This window comes from Marmota marmota, unplaced genomic scaffold, assembly GCF_001458135.2.
Source record: "Marmota marmota marmota unplaced genomic scaffold, marMar, whole genome shotgun sequence".
Classification (NCBI taxonomy): domain Eukaryota; kingdom Metazoa; phylum Chordata; class Mammalia; order Rodentia; family Sciuridae; genus Marmota; species Marmota marmota.
In genome coordinates, this window is record NW_025999998.1 from 3,013,557 (window position 1) to 3,035,112 (window position 21,556).

Genomic DNA, 21,556 nt, shown 5'->3' on the forward strand with positions numbered 1-21,556 from the left:
TAACAATACCTTGAGCCCTTTTGTGTCTTAATTTGAGAGCTCAGACTCTCAGAACATAACATTTTAAAACTTTGATAGGCAAGTTGAAATAATCAGGTAGATGTAAAATGCACAGCAGTACGAATAGTCATTTATTTTAAAGCAAACAAGATTTATATCTAAAAACAACATCTTGGCTACCTTCCATTCAAGCCCCTGGACAAAATTATCTTTGTAATTTTTTTTCTTTTTTTTTTCCGTTCAACAGCGTCTAGCCAGCTCAAAAGCTCACACCTCAAGATTCATCAGTGCCAATCTTCCATGTAATAAATTCAAAAATCGCCTTGTTAATATTATGCCATATGAATCCACAAGGGTATGTCTGCAGCCTATCCGAGGAGTAGAAGGATCTGATTACATCAATGCCAGTTTTATTGATGGATACAGGTATATACTCTTGCACTCCTGACAACCCAAAGCCTTGATATTTACATGTGCCCTAGTTTCATAACCAGAAAGAATTTCATCTCAATTCAAAGCCATTTTCTTTCTGCATAGGTCAGCACTCAGTCCCTTGGTATTTGTTTTTTATTATATTGGATAGGAGTAAGAAGCAGCAGTTATGGAGGTTTTTAATCTGACCTTTTGCACTCTTCTTTGAGAATACATTTGGATTTGAAAGGTGTTAATAAAGAAGCTATTTTGCACCATATTTCATAAATTTAATAGATTGTGTGAGAGTCATTTCTACAAAACGAAGCTGCATAACTATTTAAGTGATTTGTATGACACATGAAATTGAGCTATTAGCATTACACTAAAATTTAAATAGTAATGATAAAGTCGTACATCATAATATTAACAAAGCAATTTATTTTGCAAAATGTATTAAATGCTCTTGTTTGATTATGTAATCTGAAAGGGAATTTACAGCAATTGCATTAATAATGTATTCATTTTCTATTACCAGGTTTGATGTTTACAAATCAGGTGTGAGCTTTTGTATGTTCTCGAAATACTTTAACAGGCTCTTTTCATCCTCTATAATTCAGACAACAGAAAGCTTACATTGCTACCCAGGGACCCTTGGCAGAGACCACTGAAGACTTCTGGCGGATGCTGTGGGAACACAATTCCACCATTGTTGTGATGCTCACCAAGTTGCGTGAAATGGGCAGGGTAAGTGTATCACCACCTAAGAGATTCACTCTGTAGAGAAGAGGGGATTTCATTTTACCAAAGTACCGACCTCATTTCTTTGAAAAACAGACACAATATGGACCATTCATTACTCCTTGTTGGTTTCTAATTTGCAAAACCACATGGAGCTGTTTGTGTGTTTTGAGGAAAGATCTAGTGATTTGTTTCCAATGAAGCACAATCATAGGGACAAATGAGTCAGCAGGTGCTCCTATTAGATTTACATGTAACTCAACATATTCTTACATCCTTTTGCTCTGGACAGGCTGGAGTTTAATAAGTAAATGTGCTATCATCTCTGTATGAGGGAACTTGACTTTTTAACATTCCTGGGACTAATTCTTATTTTCTACCTTGAATGACCACTGAATAATGTGTTGGAAAGTTACATAGTGTCTCCAAGGATGTAATCCCAGTTGTATTTAAATGATGACTCTAAAATAATCATAAAGTAATATTAGAGATACCTAAGGACCTACCACTTAGATTCAGAACACAAAAGCATTTTAACATGCTTGCTAAAGCTATTTTTTCTCTTTTCTTTATATACATTAAAATGGTAGATATACATCTGAAACCCAATTTTTAAAGCCCATAGAGAAACAAAAAATACTATCAGTCTAGAAAAGTAACTGACTTATTCTAATTTTGCATATGATTCTCCACAGGGCTTACTCAGGTCATTAAAACTGCCTGGGCCCTGGGTTCCTTAGTGGTGTTGGACTAGATCAGTTCAGAGGTTTCTTGCTGTGTTCACATGGATGATTTCCTTCATTCCAAACCACAGTGGTGCAAGTCAGCTATGGTGGTGTGATGCCAATTGGATAACTTGTAGATAGAAAGATACCCACCCTGTTGAAGTGTTCAACTGATGTGTATTACGCAGTTACTATATGCCAGGTCCCATGCCGGATATCATGGGCAAATTTCAAAACAGATGGTTTCCCTATCCTCAGGGAGCTTTGGGTTTTTAAACAGAAAATGAGTTAGATACACTTGAAATGGCCTTGATTTTCAAAATTTTATTAGTGAAAGAGATGATATATTGACATGCAAAATTTTATTTTCACTTCATGTAGTTTAACATAGATCTCTCCTTTCAGGAGAAATGCCACCAATACTGGCCAGCAGAACGATCTGCAAGATACCAGTATTTTGTTGTAGATCCCATGGCTGAGTACAACATGCCACAGTATATCCTAAGAGAATTCAAGGTCACAGATGCCAGGGTAAGTTGACAGTCTTAACCATTAGCTGAAAATTCATCCAAAATACACTTTTTCTGGGAAAAACATTTGCCAAGTAGTCATACTCCCAAAGAGAGAAGAAATCACCCATTCTGGATGACTTTTTTTTTTTTTAAATATGTAAGAGTAACTTTTCCTCTGTCTGGCAAGCATTCTCACAAACCCAGATTTGGCTTCTATTCAAATGAAACATCTGGCAGCCCAACTTTGGGGATGCACTGGGTGAGTGAGTGTGTTGGGAAACATTTACTGATTGGTTGGCTGTGCTTACATTCACCTTCTCAGCTCATTCTCTTTGGAGGTTTTTTTGATTTCTTCATTACTTGAGGCTGTAAATATGTTGTTGTTTTGCAAAGCCCTTTAGGTCATGTGGGCTTGGAGGTTAATTTGGTATGATTTTAAAACTGCAGAGCAAATGGCATTCTTTAGAAGAATCTGACAAGCTTTGCACATTCTAATTTGATTCCTGGCATGGTTTATTCCTCGGTGTGCTAATATGTCTGTCTATGAGAGCTGTGCACCCATGACCCTTGTTGGCTAATTTTCATTCTGCATTTTTTATCAAGATTGCTGGGTCCAAGGTTCATTCCTGAAGTAAGATGTTTTAGGCATAAACTTTAATATCTTCGCCTTTGGCCACTTTCAAACCATGATTTCAAATACTTCTTAGGGGAGACTAGGTCAGTTCAAAGCCCTGCTTTGTTTTGTCACCATGGGTTGGTGGAGCAAAACTCCAGAGTAAAGCTATTTACTAGATCCATTGTTTTTTTGTTTTTCTGGTTTTTTTCCTAGAAATCAGCTTTCTTCAAACTCACATTTGGAGATTGTCTACTAATGCCTAAAGCTTGGTTTATTTACCTAAATAGAGAGAAAGCGGTTAGGAGGGTTGGCCCTAGTAACAGATGTGTTAATCCAAACTGTCTGAAGTAATAACTACCCTAAAGGTGACAATATTCAAGGCGGCAATGTTTCTGGTCTCATGTTGAGTTGGGATGACTAACCCTAATCTTTACAAAAACAAATAAGTAAATAAAAATGCCCTTTCAACGTATGTGACTAAAAATCTTAAGTGCCTTCTTCAAGTAAACTCACAAACTATTTCTGATGATGGAGACCAAGAGGCAGGCTCTGTCAGTGGAAGAAACATCTTTACTACTCTCCATATTTCCAAATTAAATCTGATTTCAATAAGCAAAGGAAATAGTAAGAACCTGCTCACATGTTCTCTTTTTTAAGTCTCCCTGTGATTGTGTAATTTTCTTAGCTATCACAGCACTTGCTGTTTGTGCTCTTGGTGTGCTTCTAATTTCAACTTCCCAGTTTAGAAAGCAAGTTGGCACTTGAGAGTACAGTATTGTTAAACAGGTCACCTTTAAATGGAGTGGGGTGGTCTCTCCTCCAATAGTAAATGTTTGTGCATGTGACCTCTTCGTGCTGTTAAAAGCAACTGTGGTCAGAAATGAAATCCCCAGGACATTCAGAGGAGAACAAACCTACATTACCTAGTCTCACTTCCCAAACCTTTTCCAGGAACAGGAGGAAGTAAATCATGCTTCTATGGTAACCATTTACAAGTTGGTTATGGAGCCAAGCAATTATTTCTGTATTCCTGTGTGTTATCACAAAGTCACTGTGTTCTTCCTCTTCTACCTCCATCCCCAGATGGATTCTAACCTGTGCCTATAGGAACCACCAAACTAGTTGAGTCACCCTCTTCTCAGTATGACTGAAGGAGAACAATTGAGCCTCTGTCACTTACACAGAATGTTGGGAACACAGCTGCCTATGTCAGAAAAAAAGTGTATAGAAAGGAAGAAGCCTCTTCCAATGGGATCAGTTTTCCTAGATTGGAAGCTTGGATTCTGTCTCTCCTGATAAGTCAAAGGAGAAATTTGATAGGCATGATTAGTATTCCTGCTTCTGTGAGCTGAGGGTCCTTTCTGCTCCAGTGCTTCCAAAAAAAAAAAAAAAATTCCCAGAAGAATCAGAAGTGCTTTAATATCTTTTCTTCAAACCATCATACTTCACCAGTCAGAGCAATTTCACCTAGTCACTTCAGTGAAGAAACATCTGGATTGTTTTCTTTCTGCCTTTTGGGTTATATCTGTAAAAGTATCCCAAAGCCTTCTTAATTCCTGTCATCAGCCAGGAAGAGTTCTTTAAAGAAAAGGGCATTTATTTGGAAAAAAAAAATCACTTTGGTCTCCTTAAGGAATATTTCACTTCCAGCTCAACAACATAGGTACCTGCTATGTCGCTTGCCATGGTTAGAAACTATGTCTCTGAGACAGGTTGGGCATCCAGGTTAACAGTATCTACCTGGTCAGTGTCAGATCCTTTAAATGTCACCAGTCGGGACTTGACAATGCAAGCAATAAGCAAGCACAGTAGATGTGAAATTATGACAACACCAAAACCTCTCTGCTCTGGATATTTCTTTTCATATTCAGAAGTTAGAAAATTCTGAAATTTCTGAAAGAGTATATTTGTTCCATTTTAGAAAGAATGTGGACTGCATGAATAATTCTGAAACCAAACTTTGGGTCTCAGAAACATTTATTAATAGAACTATTTGGCTACTATCAGAGAAGCTAGGTTTTTAAAAGAAGGCATTGTGAGTAAATTTGATTTAAATATAATAGCAGCTAAGATACATACACACTTAAGTTTCCAGTTAAATGTGTTACTAACTTTTTCTGCCCTTTTCATTTTGGGAAAAAATATGATTGCTCTTGTGGTCTATGCGCTTGCTGCCCCCTCCTCTGTGGCCTGGTGTGTGGTTTTCCCTGTAAAGGACGGCCAGTCCCGAACAGTGAGGCAGTTCCAGTTCACTGACTGGCCAGAGCAAGGAGTGCCAAAGTCTGGAGAAGGATTTATTGACTTCATTGGCCAAGTCCATAAAACAAAAGAACAGTTTGGCCAAGATGGACCCATTTCAGTCCATTGCAGGTGAGTTGAGAATCATGAATGCTAACTTTCCGTTTGTGGTTAGTGCATAACAACATTGAAAATAAGTGTTATTGCCATGAATCTGCATAGTTGAAAATTTATTCTCAGAAACACATTGTGAAAATCAGAGGAAAATTTTTATCTCTCAAATTTACCTTTTATAGGGAAAAAAGCAAACTGTGGTTTTCCTTGCTAGGAAATGTTGGTATTTTCCCTAATCGTAATTTATTGTGTCAATCCATTCTTATTTGCTTTACTTTCATAGCATTGCACTGATAACTATCTTTCTCCTGTGTTTGTCTTGGAAAATCATAAATAGCTATCAAGACTTAATGACAATACTAATTCTTGCCAGTTGATAAGTGATTCCAATGGTACCTCACTTAAAAATGCAATTTGCTTGAAAATTGTTGCTACATAAGAAAATGAAGCACCTTCAACTTAATTATTTTCAGCAGTTTCTAGAGCATTTTATAATTTAAGTCATTGAAGTTAATAGAAATACCAAGTAAACGATTTAGACATTCACCATAAATTTAGTGCTTTTGGAAGGTGCTATGCAAAAAAACCTGTGGTAAACAGAATTTATCTAATTTTACTTAAACTACTATATTTTAGGATGCTGGCAACTTGAAGTCTTAGTATCTAATCTTTTTTATGGTCCTGGAGGATTTTATCAGGTTTATTTATTTTTGGTACCAGGAGTTGAACCCAGGGGTACTTAACCACTCAGCCACATTCCCAGCCTGTTTTTATTTTATTTTTATTTTTATTTTTTTGAAACAAGTTCTTGCTAAGTTCCTGAAGCTCGCTTTGAACTTGTGAGTCTCCTACTTCAGCCTCCCAAGCCACTGAGATTATCAGGTTTGTTTTGCTTCGGTATTTGAAAGAAGAAAAAAAAATCTAGTTCTTGGTGACATTGGAGGCAGAATCTCAAAAGATTACAAATATTAGTCTGGGTTCTCAAGATATGTGTTCTCATCCTAATTCTACTCTTATGTAGCTCTGTGACTTTAAATGTCTCAGATGACCTCTAAAAGCCTTTCTAGCACCCCTGTCTTCTTAGGTCTATTCTAGGAGAAAGAGATCTTACTTTTATGCATTTTCTTTATGCTGAGTTATCAAAAGCCCTTTGCTCGTAGAATGTGACAGATAGACTCAAATATTCAAAGTGGATGTTGTATACCTGACTTGAAATACTTGACACTAGAAATTTTGCACATAATTTGCCCAAATGCAAATTCAAACTTTTTCAATATGATCTATGAGGAAAAGAATGTTTAACTTAATACACATTTTAGCTGTGGACATTCTCACAGGTACATAAGAGTATGTGTCTGTTTCTTCTCATTGCTTTAATCATCACACAAGGATTTAAGCACTTAGTGTAAATACTGTGGCATGCTCTTCACACACCTTAAATACATATATTTTGAAGACTTCTTGATATCTGCTGTTATCTGGGAATGGCCTGAAAATACCACTTCTCTAATTTATAGCCTATTAAAGTAACATGATAAAGTCAATAAATTTAGAAGTTATAAGGTCAGTGCCTTTCTCAAAAATACTTTATAGAAAGCCAGAAACACTGTATTTTTGTTACAATGGAGCAATTCAATCAACATAAGATAGACTCTGGTGTACCTGAACCATTCAACAAAAAAATTATAGGTCACAGTCTCTCAGGACTAAGGCTTTCAAGGTTCAAAGGGACCTTCAAGGTCATCTTCTCTGTCTTAGCAGAAGCCTTGGCTGCTGCTGGACATCCTCAGTTGCTGTTTAAAGACTGCATATGGATTTTAAAGCCTCACTTAACATTTTCGTGTAGAAACTGCAGTTTATAATGGGACACACTATTTATATATGCCCATCAGCTACATCCCCTGGTAAATGAATCCATCCATTTTCTCCAGCCTTTGCCCAAGCTTTACACGTGCCATTTAATTAGGATCCAAAAATGTAGGGGTTTTTGAGATTATTCACTGTTTTCCTCATTACCTAAACCTCCAGATGCCTTTCTACTTCTTAAGTGCACACAAGCTATGAATTCAGTTTTCATTGTTGCTGCTGTGAAGATTCTGGAATTATCTGGAAATAGTAAAGACAACAGAGTAACTCAAAACCCTGGGGTTTCAGCTGCTGATCACCTTAAAATAGTAAAGCTTTGTTTTACATTAAAGTCCCCTTTGAGAATCTGTTGAACATTATGAGTTCCATGGAACAAATGACATTTCCCTAACACGTACATACAGGGTATTCATAAACTCTCCCTGAAGACTAAGTGAAAAATCCTCTCGTATGGGGTGGGGTGGGGGACTGCTATAGAATCTCTAAGCCAATGTCAAATTTAAGAGGTGATAGGGCACCCTGCAGACTTTGACTACAAAGTGAATGAGGCACTAGAAAAGTTGAAGGTGCCCAGTTTGCTTCATCATCTTCTGAATTATTTCATCCTCTGAAAATATTCTTATAAGCAAGGTCTAGAGTGTCAGGATCTGCATGAATACCATAAATGTATTTTTTTACCCCTTTTTTTAAAACCCTTTCTCTTATCCATTTATTTTGCAATGTTTGTTTTCTTGGTCCTTCTAAAATGGCATGTAACCCCAGTTGAAAAGTCATTTGAAAGACAATCTCATGTGTTATCACAACACACTATCCCAAGAGCAATCCCTTAGTGAACTCAATTCCACATTTTCCTGAACAAAGCTGTGGAGAAACTTGAAATGTAGAAGAATGTCCACCCCCAAGCAAAAGCAGCTGAGAGTATGAGCATTTCAAGTAGGAATGTTGCTTTTGTTTTTCTGGCAGCGCGGGCGTTGGAAGAACTGGTGTCTTCATAACTCTGAGCATTGTTTTGGAAAGAATGAGATATGAAGGCGTTGTAGATATCTTCCAGACCGTCAAAATGTTAAGAACACAACGGCCAGCTATGGTACAGACAGAGGTAAGGAAAATCTTCATGAGTTTGTCACATCTCAAAAGCTTGTGTTTCACTAGGTAGGATCTCCCAGAGTCCAGACACAAAAGATTATGGAAAAAACATCAAATGTTTAATGTTGTTCAACTTCATTTGCCCCTCTTTAAATGGAGTGAGAATATTCGTATCTTAGTGTCAGAGAGATTTATGAGAGTCTGCATTCAGCTAAACTAGCTTAAATTGTCAACATTTGACACCCACAAAATAGCAATTAATTATATACAATATTAATGATTAATACTTACGTATTTATTATATAAATATAATGTATGGTACATAATATGCCCTCTCAGCCTATTTTACTTCATCTGCTCTGTATTTCTTAAATATTGGAATCCTGATACACTGAGAGAAATTAGACCCCTATTTCCAATAATTGATATGGAAATTTCTCAGAAAAATGAGAGATCATGATTAAGCCAATTGGCCGAATGACCATTTATTTCTAAGGATTACATGAATGAAAGTGTATATTCCTCAGTGGCCATGAAATTATGCAAATTTACTTATGTGTTCTTAAATTCATCATTCACAATATCTTCCAGACTTTGATTTCAAAATAGTGCAAGCATTTGGTTTGCAGTACTCAAAACATTATGTTGGCCTGACAAACTTAATGGGTGTTGGGGGTGACAGAGGGAAATTGGACATTTAAAGAGCCTTAACACTTAGCCAAACAACTTACTGTGACAAGATAGGAAAGCAAACTCCATTTATTTTGCATTACCATTTTTATTGTAGAAAAATGCACATTTAAGCAAAATAGAAACTATCTCCTTTCAGCCCCATTGGCTACCGAAAATAAGTTTCTTTTATAGGGAAGAAAATCCTACTTTCTCTCATCCCTATAGTCATCTATAAATTGTAATTTTTCCATCTCTCCAACAATCCTCCAATTTATTCCTGTATGACAGCATTCTGCCTTGTCTCTAAAAGGACATGTTTCATTCTGTTTTATTTTAGTGTGGGCCTCTCTCGCACAGACAACTTGCAATCACACAGAATTAGGCCAAACTGCCCATGTAGTTTTTGTTGTGGGCAGCCAGTCTTGTAATACCATTTTCAGGGGTGAAAAGCTTGGAAGTCCAGTGCCCTATGTAAGTGACTTGTGAGCCTGGTATTCCATCTAGCTGCCTCTGTCACACATGAATGTCAGAAGTGATGGTGAGTGACTCTGATTGTGCAGGGTCTAGTGTCCAATCAGAGTTTAAACTCAGTTGGCAGTAGGAACTATAAATCCACATTTCCTTAAAGGCCATTTGTATTTCTATCAGCCTCTCTCATCTGATAAACTGAGAATTCGTTACCACAAATCAGGGATCATTGTAAAAGATGACTGTGGTGTGTAGGACTTGTGGGTTCGGCTGATGGTAGTTGTTAATACTTGGAAAATGGTTCATACTTGTCTGGAAGGTAATATTCACTGGAGTTATCACTACTTGGCATTAGGAGACTTTTAGTCAAATTGATTGGTAAAGTTAATAAACACCCCATGTGATTAATTACTCTTTGCTCACTATCACTGACTAGTCATTGGATTGAACTGATTAAAGAAAGTAGTGATTTTGTTTCCAGTTTGTTTTCCAATACAGCTTTTCATTTTCCTCTTCTTTCCCCATGCCCTGTCTCCTGCAGGATCAGTACCAGTTTTGCTACCGAGCCGCACTAGAGTACCTGGGCAGCTTTGATCACTATGCAACGTAGAAACCCCTGACCCTTTCAGGATTTTTACTACAGGCCCTTCGCTATCCATGGAGTCTCTTCTGAGCCATACAGGGCACTTGAGAAGTCCTTCTTAACTTCTAGCTAACAACCACTTAGTGGGACTATTACACACAAAACAAATTAAAAACAAACTATTCCAGGTGGACCAAGAATTCACAGTTTAATAATCTAACCCGAAAAATAATAAACGAGAATCCTGACTCATGAGGCATCTGAAGGATTTTATTTACAGATACCTCAAGGATTCAAAATAAAGGGAAGAAGAAATCACAGCAAAGAACCACCATCTCGTTCAGATTGCTTGATAGGTACAGAGAGAAATTGCCAGAGTGCTACGGTTCAGCATGAGATGTTTGCTGGCGTGGCTTCTCATGATTTAGACAGACTCTGCTTCGACATCACCCCTTCCCACCATGCCACTCGTAACAGCATCTTAGGGGTGAGGGTGGGGATGTTTAAAAAGAAAGTCTTTGATTTAGTTTTTTAGTATTGTAAAGATACTGCTGACCTGTGCTTCATTTCTAACTGTGTAAACTTTTTTTTAACAAAATGTATCATTCGATAAAGTGAATTTTAAAAAAGTTACATAACTCCTCATTTTTTTATTTCCAAATTGTAGGTTTTTTTAAGCTGTCAAACTGTTATCTGTGATATCTTGCTGTAGAAATATCAAATAAGTTGGAAATTTGCACATTTTTGTGCAATACTCTTAATCTACAGTATCCATCTCATCAGATATTACTTTCACACTTCAATTTTGATTGATAAGAAAGTACCCATTCTCTTCAAATGATCAAAGAGAATCTTGTTTTGTTTTTGGAATCAACAGGGAAGCGCAAAGTATAAAGTTGCTGCTAACGTATATACATATATATCCATATTTTAGAAGGGTGTCTATGTATATATAGACAGTGTGACCACACAAAGATTTAGCTATCATTCAGTTCTTCCGCAATTTAAAGTTTTCTTAAGGGTAGAGCTATCGTAACATCTTCTTCAGTTTGTCCCTAATTTTACAACATTGGTGTTTCTTAATATCGCAAAACTTCAATTTTTTTTTAAAGGGAAACGAGGAATGCACATCAGTGATTGTCAAACCTCACCCCCTAATTTTTCCCCACCCACCCAATCATATTCACAGGTACCGTTTCGTTAGCCAGGCTTCCAACCAAGTTCGATATTTCTAACACTCTAGTGCAATAAAAAATTATTCAATATCTAAGAGGTGTGCATGTGGGAAAGGTCAGTGCATATCCCTTTAGAGGGGAGAATGTTGTAATATATCAGCTATCAAGTTGTTTAAAAAAAAAGTGTATTCAATCGTATATTGTCTATAGTATGTGCTATGAAATTTGCATTTATGATATGTAACAGGGGCAAAGCCAAACTCATGTTACTCTGTTCGGTCAGAAACATTTTGTGGTGTACAGCATTCCTGGGAAGTGCTGTACTTTGTTTTGTTTTGGTTTTAGTTTTGCATTTAGAGTGCCTTATAATTGATGCCTATTTTAATAGCATTTCTTTTTAGCTTTTGGTTCATATTTCCATTAGTTGTTCATATCTGTTACTCTTTCAATTAAAGCATTATCTGTTTACCACATGTACAAAAACTCTTTGAATAATATGCATTCCTAGTTTTCAACCAAGTCGGGGATGTTAGTGATTGTACCAGCCCAAAGCACTTGGATAATCAGGGCCCTTCCGTTCGTAATTGTCAACATCAGGAAAAGCTACTTGTTTTATTTATAATCCCTTCCAAATCTGTTCTGGAACATGCAGTAGCTGCACCCAACTTATTTTAGCAACACACATCATTGGCAACTTTGGGATATATTTGATATTCCATTAGGATTTTTCTGAAAGGGGAAATTAATATATATCTCCCCCAAATCTTCCAACTTCATTTCTATAGGAAGCCATGGATGGTGGCCAAGAGTTTGCCACATCACCTTACATGATTTTTAAGAACCCTCAAAAAAAAAAAAAAAATCCTAAGAACTCTAAAAGTTTTGATATCAGTATAATATTTTCATTTAATTTTAACTTCATGGATATTCTGCATGGAAGGATATTTGTTTTCACATTTTTTTCCCATTGCTAGCAGAATGAAATCCAAGAGACCAAACACTTGCAAGCATCATATTTGAGCACTTTTGTAAAAAATTTAAAAAACAACAAAAAAAGAGAAAATATATATAATACTAAAAAAAAAAAGTATCTAGAAGGCTACCTCAGAATGAGACTCTCTAACCTACATCAGAACCAGAAAAGAATGTGCACTATGTGGGTCTGTTGTTGTTTTCTTTTAGTTTGTATCTTTTGAAGATTTATCCAAGTGCCAGATTACTCAGTGCTGTAATTTTCTTTTAATGAAACAAAGGGGGTCAGACAGACATTGCGTCATCCAGACACGCCATGTCGGACATGTAGAATCTGATGGAGTATCACACACCAGAACCATTGGCCAGTGAGCAGTCTGTCTCCTTGAAACAAACACTGCCCATGTGGCAAAGGGAAAATCGACAATAACCACAGGGAGAAAATGAATGGGATGCATACCATAGACGAAGGAGGTGGAGACTATTCCAGAAATCTTACTGTTCAGGAGCTGTTCCTAGAACTAACTCCCTTACTGTCATTGATGTGCATTCCACTCTGTACTTTTCTGTACGACCATTCAAGTTTTAATTTCCCAGGTAAACATCTTTATCTGCCATTACCATAAACTTTCAAGTTTTCAATTATTTTCATCATCATAACCAGTACGGTGCTATTATTTACCTATGTACGTGTAGTTATGTATAATTTTGTAATTAGTTACAATGGTAAAAAAATCAAAATATATAAAAAGTGATTTGTACAGAACTTTATTTTAGCTCTTTTTTAAAAATGATTTGCATGGTTAGACAATGGCGAGGACAGCCAGGGGAGGGAAGGGCCTCTAGGGAACTTTGCACTTTCTATACCTTTGTACTATGCACTGCCCTATTGATTCTACACCCAATAATGTTATTACTTGAACCCATCTGTAAGAAACTGCTTCAAAAATTCATTTATGTGTATGTAAATAACACAACATAAAAAGGGAAAGAAAAAATCTGCAATAAACAGATTTTTTTCTTTCTTGTTTATGTTTGGTTTTGCTTTGTTTTAGCCCCTTCTTTTCTTTTTAATTCCCTTTTCATTTTCCTTTTTTGGGTTTTGATTTTCCTTTGGGTTTATGGGTGCCCTGATACTCCAGCAGAGATCAGAAGGCTACAGATCCATCCTATCCATCCGTTACGTGGCTTTGCCATCCAAGCTTGGAGTGTCTTTACAAAGATAATAACAGTTGTGTTCTTTGCTCTCGTTTTGGATGCATAGACTGAGAACTTAAAAAATAACTTGTAAAATGGCTTGTTAAAAAAATACAATTACCTCTAATTAGTAGTACGCGTAAATGTTTTACAGAATGAAAGGCGTGCTTTTTATTTTCTTACTTCGTTACATTGGTGGCGAAAGAAGTCTGTATGAAATCAGTTCTTTGCTGACACAAGTTCCATTTGTTACAAATGAATTCTAATAAAAATGTCAGTGTTATGCAGCCCCGGCCTTTGCTTTTGTCCACTCAAGTGCATTGGTTGTGAATTGACTATGTGTTCCCTCTTCTGGTCATCTAGTGAGCTCCTCTGTTTACCAAGAGCCTACTATTTACAAGTGCCTACCTTGACATAAGCACTTTCCATTGATAAATCAACAGGCTCAGAATTTGCCCAAGTTCACACAGCAAAGAAAGAGATCATAGACAATGTTTGACCCTGTGGAAGATGACTACGATATAAAGTGCATTACAATATATGTGAGCATGATTATCTTGAAATGGTATATGGCTCTCGTGCACATAAAAATAGATCCATGGAGTTACTTTTTAAAAAAATCTTCGTGAACATGGATTATTAACTCATTCAGTATTATCGAACACCGAAAATAGATCAGAACTGCTCTAGGTATTGGGCAAGTAGCTCTGAACAAATACAACATTGCTATTGTTTACATAGAAATTACTGTCTAGTGAGAGAAAATAACGCAGTAACAAAGTTATACTCAACTGATGTCAAGGAAAATAGGGAATCCATGAAGATAGCACTTTTAAGTTTGTGACAGAAAGTCTGACTCCAGGAAAATAAAAGCATTTATTGGTTCATACTAAAAGAATAGGCATACACAATCTTTAGGCACAACTGGATTCAGGGCTTAGGTCATATCTTAAAACCTGACATCTTTCACCATCTTCCTGCCTGATTCCTATTTTCTTAATGTGAATTTTTAGCTTCTCTTTGTGGTTCCTGGAAGCTTCAGGACCATAGTACTACAAGCCAAGCAAGCGGAAGAGTTCACTTTCCTGACAGCAAAAACAAAATTTCTGGAATGGATTTTTAAGTGGCTTTCACCTTGCCAAACAGCAATAAATATTCTAAGACATACAAGCTGCTGTTCATCGAGTTCATAAGTTAAGGAAAGGCAAACCACTGGTATGTCTGTTAATGCAATCAACAACATCAAGAAAACTACTTGTTGTCATGGAAATGACAGAATGAAACAATCCTGTTATTTAAACCTTATTTTGGAAATTCTGATGCTGAATATATAATTAGACTCTTCCTCTCTTTCTGCCTAATCTTTAGTTTGATAGATTTGATTGTGGTAGCACACAATCCTTATCCAAAAAATTAGAACAAAATTTACAGAACATTGTTTTTGGTATTTTTTAAAATATCTTTTGTCATTGGATCTTTATTTATTATATGTGATAACTGAGAATTGAACCCTGTGCCTCCCACTTCTAGGCAAGTGTTCCACCACTGAGCCATGACCCCAGCCCCTGTTATTGGTATTTTGATCATTGCAATTCATTATTTTATATACAGATAAATTTTGTCACCTGCCAATGATGACAAAATATAACTTTGCACATATACACAATGCAGAAATTACTAATTAATAATAACCCAGCTAATAACTAGCTTAAGACTCACTTAATCCTATCCAAGATTAAACTTTTAAAAAAATAATTTCAGTAAATTAAAATGTAACTTGTAGAAGCAGAGCAAGATGGTAGAAAAGAGCCTCAAACCACAAATGAAGCTGAATAGTTATTCACACAAACTACCTTCACAAAAACTAAGAAAATCAAATGAGAGACCATAGTGCCTGCTTTTAATAAAATAAAACAAAAAGATTGAAGACAGGAAAGGAAAAAAAATGCTTTTGTCACCTTCCCTCCCCCAAGCAGCAGTGTGAAGAGAAACACTTCCCAATTGGGGAGAGGAAGAGAGAAATAAGTCCAGGCCTTAGACTTGAAACCCAGAATTGCCATGGTGAAACCCTGTGCTGGCCAAAGCCCCACCATACTGCCAGGCCAACCTCCGTAGTCCTATCCACTGGAACAGTGTTGGGACAGGCAGTTGACTGCCTCCACCAGGCCTCCAAATTTGGGTAGCAAAGATGGGAACCAAATCTCCATCCTCTGGAGAGCAGGGCATGAAACATGGTAATACCCAGAACCTGGTAGAAACTGAAGGCCTCAAACAGGCCATAGCTTACAGGTGGAATCTCTAGACCAACTCTGGCATCAAGCAGAGACCTGTGCACTTGTGGGACAGACCCAAGTTTCAGCTGCATTAGTTTCAGCCTTGGAATGAGCCTATGGCACACCCATCCTCCTCCTGAAATTATGCAGGGTTCTATGGCTGTTAGACTCAGGTATGATCCAGCTTAGTGGCAGCCTTTGCCAAAAGACTAGCTCCACCACCCACCCATACTCTAACCTCAGGCAACATAGCTATCACCAGGCCAGTGTTCACAGATAGGAATCTAAATCTGCCCTGGCACAGACAGAAATCTATGCCCCAGTGAAATGGGATCATTTGGGCCTATATCACAAACAGCTATGGTGTAGGCCTAGTGCATTTCTAGGGCTGTTTAGGTCCTTGTATCTGTGAGAATCATTTTAATATCAGCCTAGGTGGCCAAAGGCTGCCTTCACCAATACTAGCCAAACCCCATTCACTAGGGGTAGGGCAGGGTAGTAAGCATAAGACTTTGCCCTGGGACTTACTGCTAGTTTGATGAAACCTAACATTGGCTGGATCCTAATGGCTCTAGTACCCAGCCTGATTGTGGATGGTTCCTTCAGACCATCCAGTGTAAAGAAAAGAAAGACAAGTAACCTCAAATCTATTAGAATTCTATCAACTATGGCTGGTTGCATTGGTGTTGGGCTATGAGTCTACCTTGGTAATAAGCAGCCCAAAAGAGTATGGGCCTTGCTTCTACCTCGATGCTCTGATGGTCTTGGTGGGTTGTGGGCCCAAGGTGTGATACAGCACTGATGGCAACAGATATAACAGGAGTTCTCAACTGGTCCATCTTTGATGACTTCCTAGAACTGGGCAGAACCCTGGAGTGTCTGACCACAGACTAATAACTTCATGAGGCAATTGTGTCTACCCTATCCCCAGGGAGAGGCTTGTGGGAACACTTAATACTGTTTTTGTCTGGATAACAACACCAATAATTTATTTGGGACAAACTTGGGTTTGGATTACCCTTCAGTACTGAAATATTGACAACATGCCAATAGCAGACTCCTAGCAAGCCTTGACCTGAGTACCATCCAGTGCTGCAATAGTGGAAATGATTAAAATCTCAGAGAGAAAAAAACAAAAAACAGCCTGCTCAGAGTTTCTGGAAAAACAGACATAAAGACATAAAGCAAACCAGGTTAGGGAGACTGGAATAAATGGCAATCCTTCAATACCCAGATGATGTCACATGCCAACAAACATCAAGAGTTTTCAGGAAACCATAACTTTACCTGGCACAAACAATAAAGTTCCAGAAACTGACCAAGCAGTAATTACTATGAGATAATTCTCAGAACTTAAAGCCACTGTCTTAAGGAAACTCCATCGTCTTAAGGAAAACACAGAAAAACATTTCAATACTTTAACAGAGACACTTTAAGAAATTGAAGCAGTTAAAAAAATTTTCTTGAACTGAAAAATAGACTCACAAAAATTAAATTCGATGGCATCAATAGTGGGATGGATAAACAGAACAAATAATTAGTGAGTTCAATAACAGGCTGTTTGAAAATATACTGTTGGAGGATGCAAAAAAAAAAAAGAGAAATGAAGAAATCTTACAAGAACTTTGGGAAAAAATTAAAAGGCCTAATAGGTTATTGGGACTCACAAAAGATTGGAGAATGACAAAGAGATAGAAAGCTTATTCAAAGAAATAACAGAAAACTTCCTAAACTTGGAAAGGAAGGTCCAAGTTTCAGTCAAATTTAACACAAGTCTACAAGAAGACATTTTATAATCAAGCTGTCATGGGTAAAAGAAAATTTTCAAGATTTCAAAAGAAAAAAAATATATAAAAACATGTAAGAGTATGCTAGTTTACCTCACTACAGACTTCTCAGCAAAAAAAACTTCAAAGCCAGGATAGGAAAGTATGATTTTTCTCAGTATTGAAAGGGGTAGGAGGACAGTGAACAGAGACTACTGAACCCAGCAAAGCTATTCTTGAGAAATGAAAGAGTGATAAAGACATTCCCAAACAAAAGATGAGAAAATATATCTCCACCATAACCGTTTACAAGAAATGGTAAAGGAGGCTCTTTGAAAGAAAGTGATATTAATGAGTAAAAAGAAAACAGGAAGGGCAATTATGCAAACAAATTCAGAATACTTAATACTGGAAGCATAGTAATATAAAATATATCTTTAATGTAAAGTTTAAAAGGCAACATGATTAAAATGACTATTATTAAATGATAGGCAATATAAAAAAGGTGCAAAAAATGGATATAAAAATTAAAAATAGGGGGAGGAATGAAGAACAAATGGAAAGTTTTTATAGTATATTTTCTCTTATTCATTTGTTTCTGTTCTTTACTGTCATATTAAGTTGGTATCATTTTAAAATGCCTTATTATAATGAAAAGATGTTTTTGAAAGTCTCTTGGTAACCACAAAGCAAAAATCTAAAATTGATGAGCCAAAAATAATACTCAAACAATCGACACACACTGGAATAATTCACTTAACTACAAAGGAAGACTGTAAGAAAGGAAGAAAGAAAAGAACTTCAATAAAACTAAAAATAAGTTACATAATGACAATAATAACATCTAACCTATCAATAATTATCTTGAATGCAAATGAATAAATAAAATTCTCCAAGTAAAAGACATGGTGACTGAATGAATTAAAAAACAAGATTCGACTATATGTTGCTTACAAGATATTTACACATCACATAGTTTGAAAGGGAAGGGTTAGATCTAATTATTTAAGATGGAATGCAATAAGATATTCTTTGCAAATGGAATCCAAAAGAAAACAGGAATAGCCTTACTAACATTAGGTAAAATAGACTTTAAATCAAAAGCATTAAAAAGATAAAAGAAAGGTCATTACATAGGAGTCAATTCAGCAAGAAGAAATAGCAATTCTAAATGCTATGAAACCAATATTAGGTAATAAATAAAAGAAACATTAATAGACTTAAAGGGAAAGATAGACTTCACTACCATTGGGACTTTAACATCCCATTTCCAGGGGCTGGGATTGTGGCTCAGCGGTAGAGGGCTCATCTAGCACATGTAAGGCCCTGGGTTTGATCCTCAGAACCACATAAAAATACAATAACAATATTGTGTCCAACTACAACTAAAAAAATAAATATTTAAAAAAATTTTTAAAAATCCCATTTCCAGCAATGAACAACTCATGTATATAGAAATACCAACAAAGAAAAGCAAAGTTAAATTGTACACTAGACCAAATGAACCCAACTGACATCTACAGAATATTCAATCCAGTGGCTGTTGAATATACATTTTTCCTCATGAGTACATAAAACATTCTCTAGAACAGATCATACAAGAGCCCACAAAACAAATCTTAATAAATGTAAAGAATTTGAATCATATCAAATATCTTTTTGATCATAATGCAATAAAGCTAGAAATCAATAAGATAAATTTTGGGAACTATAAGATACATAAAAATTAAACAACTTACTTTCAAACAACCAATGGACCAAAGAAGAAATCAAGAAGGAAACTTTAAAATGTCTTGAAACAAATTAAAAGGAATACCCAACATACCAAAACCTATGGGATACAGCAAAGCAGTAAGAGGAGGGAAGAGTCTATCAATCAATGTCCATATCCAAAAAGTAGAAAGATCTCAAAGAATCTATTGTTGCATCTCAAAGAACTAGAAAAACAAGAACAAACTGGGGCCAAAATCACTAGAAGGAAAGAAATAAAAAAAAGATCTGAGCAGAAATCAATGGAGACAAAAAATATTACAAAAGATCAATGAAACAAATAGCTGCTTTTTCAAAAAGAGAACTCAAAATCAGTCAAGAAGAGACAGTACAACTGACACCACAGGAATACAAAAGATCATGAGAAATCATTAGGAACATCTATACATTAACAAACTTGATAATCTAGAAGAAATGGACAAATTCCTACACAAATAAACCTGACCAACACTGTATCATAAAGAAATAAAAAACCTGATCAATAACAAGACTGAGTAATAAAAAAACCTCCCATCAAAGGAGAGCCCAGAATTAAATAGCTTCACTGCTGAGTTTAACCAAACATTTAAACAACTAATACCAATTCTTAAGTAAGTAAAAAAGAAAAAAAAAAAAGGAGGAGGAAACAACTCTTCCAAACACATTCTGTGAGGCCAGCATTTTTACCCTGATACCAAAACAAGGACACTATAACAAAGGAAACTGCCCGGCAATATTTTTGATGAACATGGATGCAAAAATCCCCAATAAATAAATAAATTCCCACTAGCAAACTGAATCCAATAGCTCATTAATTTTTTTTTTACCATGATCAGGTGAGATTCATCCCAAGGACGTAGGATGGTTCAATATACACAAATCAATGAATATAATATACCACAACAAAAGAATGAAGGAAAAACACCATATGGTCATTTTAATTCACCAGACATTAGATAAAATTCGGCATCCCTTCATGATAAAAATGCTAAAGAAATTAGATGTATAAGGAGAATACCTCAATATAGTAAAGGCCATTTATAATAGACCAACAACTGACATTATATCAAATGGAGAAAAGCTGAAAGCTTTCTATGATCTTGAACAAATAAAGAATGCTCACTTTCATTACTTTTATTCAATGTAATGCTGAAAGTCCTAACCAGAGCAATTGGACAAGAAAAAAAAAAAAGCACATCCAAGCACATCACTCTTGACAGACGATATTTTATATGGACACCCCCAAAACTCTGTGAGATATAAACTCAACATACAAAAATCAATAGCACTCTTACCTATTAATAGCTAATTAGCTGAAACAGCAATCAATAAAATCCCATTTACCATAGCTACAAATATAATAAGCATAAACTTAACCAGAGAAAAAAAGATCTTTACCATTAAAATTATAAAACATTGATGAAAGAAATTAAAGAGGACACAATATGTGAAAAGTTATCCTACGTAGACTAGAAGAATCAAAATTGTTAAAATATCCATACTAACATTGTATAGCAGCTTAATTCATAATAGCTAAACTGTGAAACCAACCTAGATGCCCTTCAATAGATGAATGGATAAAAAAAGCTGTGATATATATACACCATGGAATATTACTCAGCACTAAAAGGGAATAAAATTGTGGCATTTGCAGGTAAATAGATGGAGTTGGAGACTATCGTGCTAAGTAAGCCAATCCCACAAAACCTAAGGCTGAATGTTCTCTGATAAGTGATGCTGATCCATAATGGGGGGGAGTGGATGGGGGAACCTTGATTGCAGGCAAAGTGAAGGAGGGGAGATGAGGGGGTATGGGGGCAGGAAAGATGGTGGAATGAGATGGACATCATTACCCTGGGTACATGTATGACTGCACATATGATGTGACACTACATCATGTATAACCAGAGAAATGAAATGTTGGGCTGCAATTGTATACAATGAATCAAAATACATTCTGCTGTCATAGATATCTAATTATAATAAATAAATTAAATTTTTAAAATGTTCATACTGATTTACAAATTTGATGCAATCCCTATCAACATACCAGTGGTGTTTTTTCATTAAGCGGGGAAACTCCAAAATTTATATAAAACCACAAAAAAAGTTTAAAAATAGGCAAAGCCATTTTGAGCAAAAATGTAGAAAGCATTAAACCACCCAACTTCAAACCACACTACAAAGCTACAGTAGTGCTAGAGAACTGAACAATTTATATTGTTACACTGTGTACACGTGCAAATATGTAACAAATTTCATTATCATGCACCATTAAAAAATAATTCACCAATAAAATATGTGGGGATGGAGGAGAAACAGCATGGTGCTAACATAAGACAGACCCAGACTAATGAAACAAATGAGCAAAATGTGCATAAAAATATGCTCA

At 36.1% G+C, this 21,556-nt stretch overlaps 1 protein-coding gene across 50 annotated transcripts in view; it reads left to right on the top strand.

The window, feature by feature from the left end:
* Ptprd (protein tyrosine phosphatase receptor type D) overlaps positions 1-13,663 on the top strand; it is a 2,156,260-nt gene extending 2,142,597 nt beyond the window's left edge. For all 50 annotated transcript variants that reach the window (XM_048806967.1, XM_048806968.1, XM_048806990.1 and 47 more), the window contains 6 exons: positions 248-426; positions 1,032-1,158; positions 2,283-2,408; positions 5,221-5,375; positions 8,187-8,322; positions 9,991-13,663. In XM_048806967.1, coding sequence (XP_048662924.1) covers positions 248-426; positions 1,032-1,158; positions 2,283-2,408; positions 5,221-5,375; positions 8,187-8,322; positions 9,991-10,059 — 792 coding nt within the window. In that variant the 3' untranslated portion in view covers positions 10,060-13,663. The remainder of the gene's footprint in view (positions 1-247; positions 427-1,031; positions 1,159-2,282; positions 2,409-5,220; positions 5,376-8,186; positions 8,323-9,990) is intronic.
* Positions 13,664-21,556: the final 7,893 nt, after the last annotated feature.